Source organism: Antrostomus carolinensis, unplaced genomic scaffold, assembly GCF_000700745.2.
Source record: "Antrostomus carolinensis isolate BGI_N321 unplaced genomic scaffold, ASM70074v2 scaffold22469, whole genome shotgun sequence".
NCBI classification, from domain to species: domain Eukaryota; kingdom Metazoa; phylum Chordata; class Aves; order Caprimulgiformes; family Caprimulgidae; genus Antrostomus; species Antrostomus carolinensis.
In genome coordinates this window covers 1-2,469 of record NW_010338154.1, presented here as the reverse complement: position 1 = coordinate 2,469, position 2,469 = coordinate 1, and the positions used below count along the sequence as shown (strand labels likewise).

The 2,469-nt window shown below is 56.8% G+C and overlaps 1 protein-coding gene across 1 annotated transcript in view; it reads right to left on the bottom strand.

The window, feature by feature from the left end:
- LOC104530738 (transforming growth factor beta activator LRRC32) overlaps positions 1-2,448 on the bottom strand; it is a gene marked incomplete at its 5' end in the record, with an annotated part of 3,280 nt that extends 832 nt beyond the window's left edge. The window contains 3 exon segments of the mRNA XM_029086857.1: positions 1-418; positions 619-1,378; positions 2,206-2,448. The exon segment at positions 1-418 is cut by the window's left edge and continues 832 nt beyond it. Of these exon segments, the coding sequence (XP_028942690.1) occupies positions 1-418; positions 619-1,378; positions 2,206-2,448 (1,421 nt within the window).
- Positions 2,449-2,469: the final 21 nt, after the last annotated feature.

Sequence of the window (2,469 nt, the reverse complement as noted above, 5' to 3'; positions counted from 1 at the left end):
GCTGAATTCAATCCCTGATGGCTCTCCTGGATCTCACAAGGCTGGAGGCTGTTGGAGCCCAGATCAATTGCTTCCAGCTGAGGCAGAGATTCAAAAAACCAACGTGGCAGCACACGGATGGCATTGTCGTGGAGGTCCAGCGAGCGCACGGAGAGGCTGGCGTGCTCCGGCGAGTGGTCACTGGGCTCCGTGTCACCGGTGAATGACTCCCCAGCTACATCCTGGAGACAGTTCATAGCCAGGCTGAGGCTGTGCAGAGAGCCCAGGCTCTGGAAGAAAGTAAATGGGAACATCTGCAGCTGGTTATTGCTGAGATCCAAGGCAGCTACACGTGTCAGACCAGGCGCGGGACGCAAGGTCGTGTTAAACGTCGCCATCTCCTCGTAGGGAAGCGCAAACTCCCCCGGCTGGTGTGAGCCTGGGAGCAGGGAAGCAATAAGGTTGTTGGAGAGGTTTAAGTGTGTGAGATCATGGGCTTTGGGGAGCTCTGGGAAACTGAGGAGTCTGTTATGGCTCAAGTCAAGCACTTGAAGCAGGTAGGGCTCTGGGGACGCAAGGTCGTGTTAAACGTCGCCATCTCCTCGTAGGGAAGCGCAAACTCCCCCGGCTGGTGTGAGCCTGGGAGCAGGGAAGCAATAAGGTTGTTGGAGAGGTTTAAGTGTGTGAGATCATGGGCTTTGGGGAGCTCTGGGAAACTGAGGAGTCTGTTATGGCTCAAGTCAAGCACTTGAAGCAGGTAGGGCTCTGCTGCCTCCTCCAACACGAAGAGCTCCAGGGCGTTGTGGCTCAGATTTAAAACTCGCAGCTGTGTGAGGTTGAAGCCAGAAATACAGTGGAGGGAATTCAAAGCCAAGTTCACCACCCCCAGCTCTTCCAGAGCCTCAAAAGCTCCCTCCTCGATTTCCATGATGTAGTTGTCGCTGAGGTCGAGCTCACGCAGCCGTGGTGTGCTCCAGAAGATCCCCGCTGGCAGCCTGGTTATCTTATTCCCGGAGAGATCGAGCATCCTCAGGCTGGTGAGGTTGCTGAGGTACCACCCTGCCATGTGGCTCTCCAGGTTATTTGCTGACAGGTCCAGGACCTCTATGTTCCTGAGCAGACGGAAGGCTTGCCCGTTAGCCATGTAATTGCGGTCCAGGTGGTTGGATCCCAGGAGGAGAGAGCGCAGCCGGGGCAGCTGAGCCAGGGTCGTGTCTGACACAGCTTCCAGCCGGTTGAAGCACAAATCCAGGTACTCAAGCTGCCCAAACCCTGGCATGTAGCTGCCTGACAGGTTTTGGATGAAGTTGTTGGAGAGCTCGAGGTACTTAACACCTTGGCTGAGCTCCTTTGGAAACTTGCGCAGGCCAACTCCTTTGCAAGACACCTTAGTGGGGCTCTGCAGAGGGACAGGAGATACTGTCAGTGTGAGAAGCTCCACAAACCACAGCTCCAGCAAAGCCATCTGCTCTCCAAGATGGGCATGAGCAACATGGAAATAAGCCAAACCCAGGATGAGAAGAACCAGAGCACCTAAAGCCGCTGCTCAGGGACAAGAAGCTTGTCCCCAGGGTTAAGGTGGCCTTTCCAAGACACTGCTGAGTAGTTGCTGATGGTGCAAGGAGAAGGCTCAGCCTCTGGCCCCACAGGGTATCCCCCAGCAAGCAAAATGGGCAAAAAAGGATTGTGAGCACTGAAGATACAGCAGGCTGGTGGGGCACACCCAGGCTCTGGAGGACACTGGGACAGCCCAGGGACTGGTCCAGAGCATCCCTGTCCTGTCTGGGACTGTCCAGGCACTGTCCTGCTGGGCTCCACCTTCACCCTCCCTCCAAAGTGGTTTCCTCTGCCAGTTTGGAGTCAAGATCCTGGATGTGGAGGAGCTGTCCTGACTGCCCTGCTAACATCCACGGCAGCAATCTGAATCCCTGTGAGACCTTGCACCCCATCCTGCCTCTTAGCAAGTGACACCCCCATGGCAGGGACTGCTGGAAGGTGCCACCAGCACAGCAGGGACATGGGTGCTGGGGACTGGCTAGTGAAGACCAGCTTGGAGAGAGGAGAGCAGAGAGGAGATCCAAGCTGGGATGGTTGAAGAGATGGAGGCTGGAGGGAGGCGAGAGCTGTGGGGAGGAGATGGACCCTGTGCTGCACAGAGCAATGCTGACAGCCCTGTTCAGACCCAGGGAGGACACTGGGGCCATCCCAGCCCAGGGGATGCCTTACCTGCTGGCATGGAGGGGACCTGGACCTTTCCTCCCCATTAGACTGAGCTCTGAGGACAGAGGGGAGCAGCCAGAGCAGCAAACACCCCTGTTCAGCCAGCCGGTGTTCAAAGAAGAGCATCTTGGTGCTGCCAGCCCAGTCCCAGCGCTCCGGCAAACTGGGCAGGAGCTGGGCTCCCTATAAATAGGCTTCAGGATGGGCCGGGGGAAGGAGATAACACACGTGGGTGTTCACAGCCACGGAAGTGGGAAAAGCAAGACACAA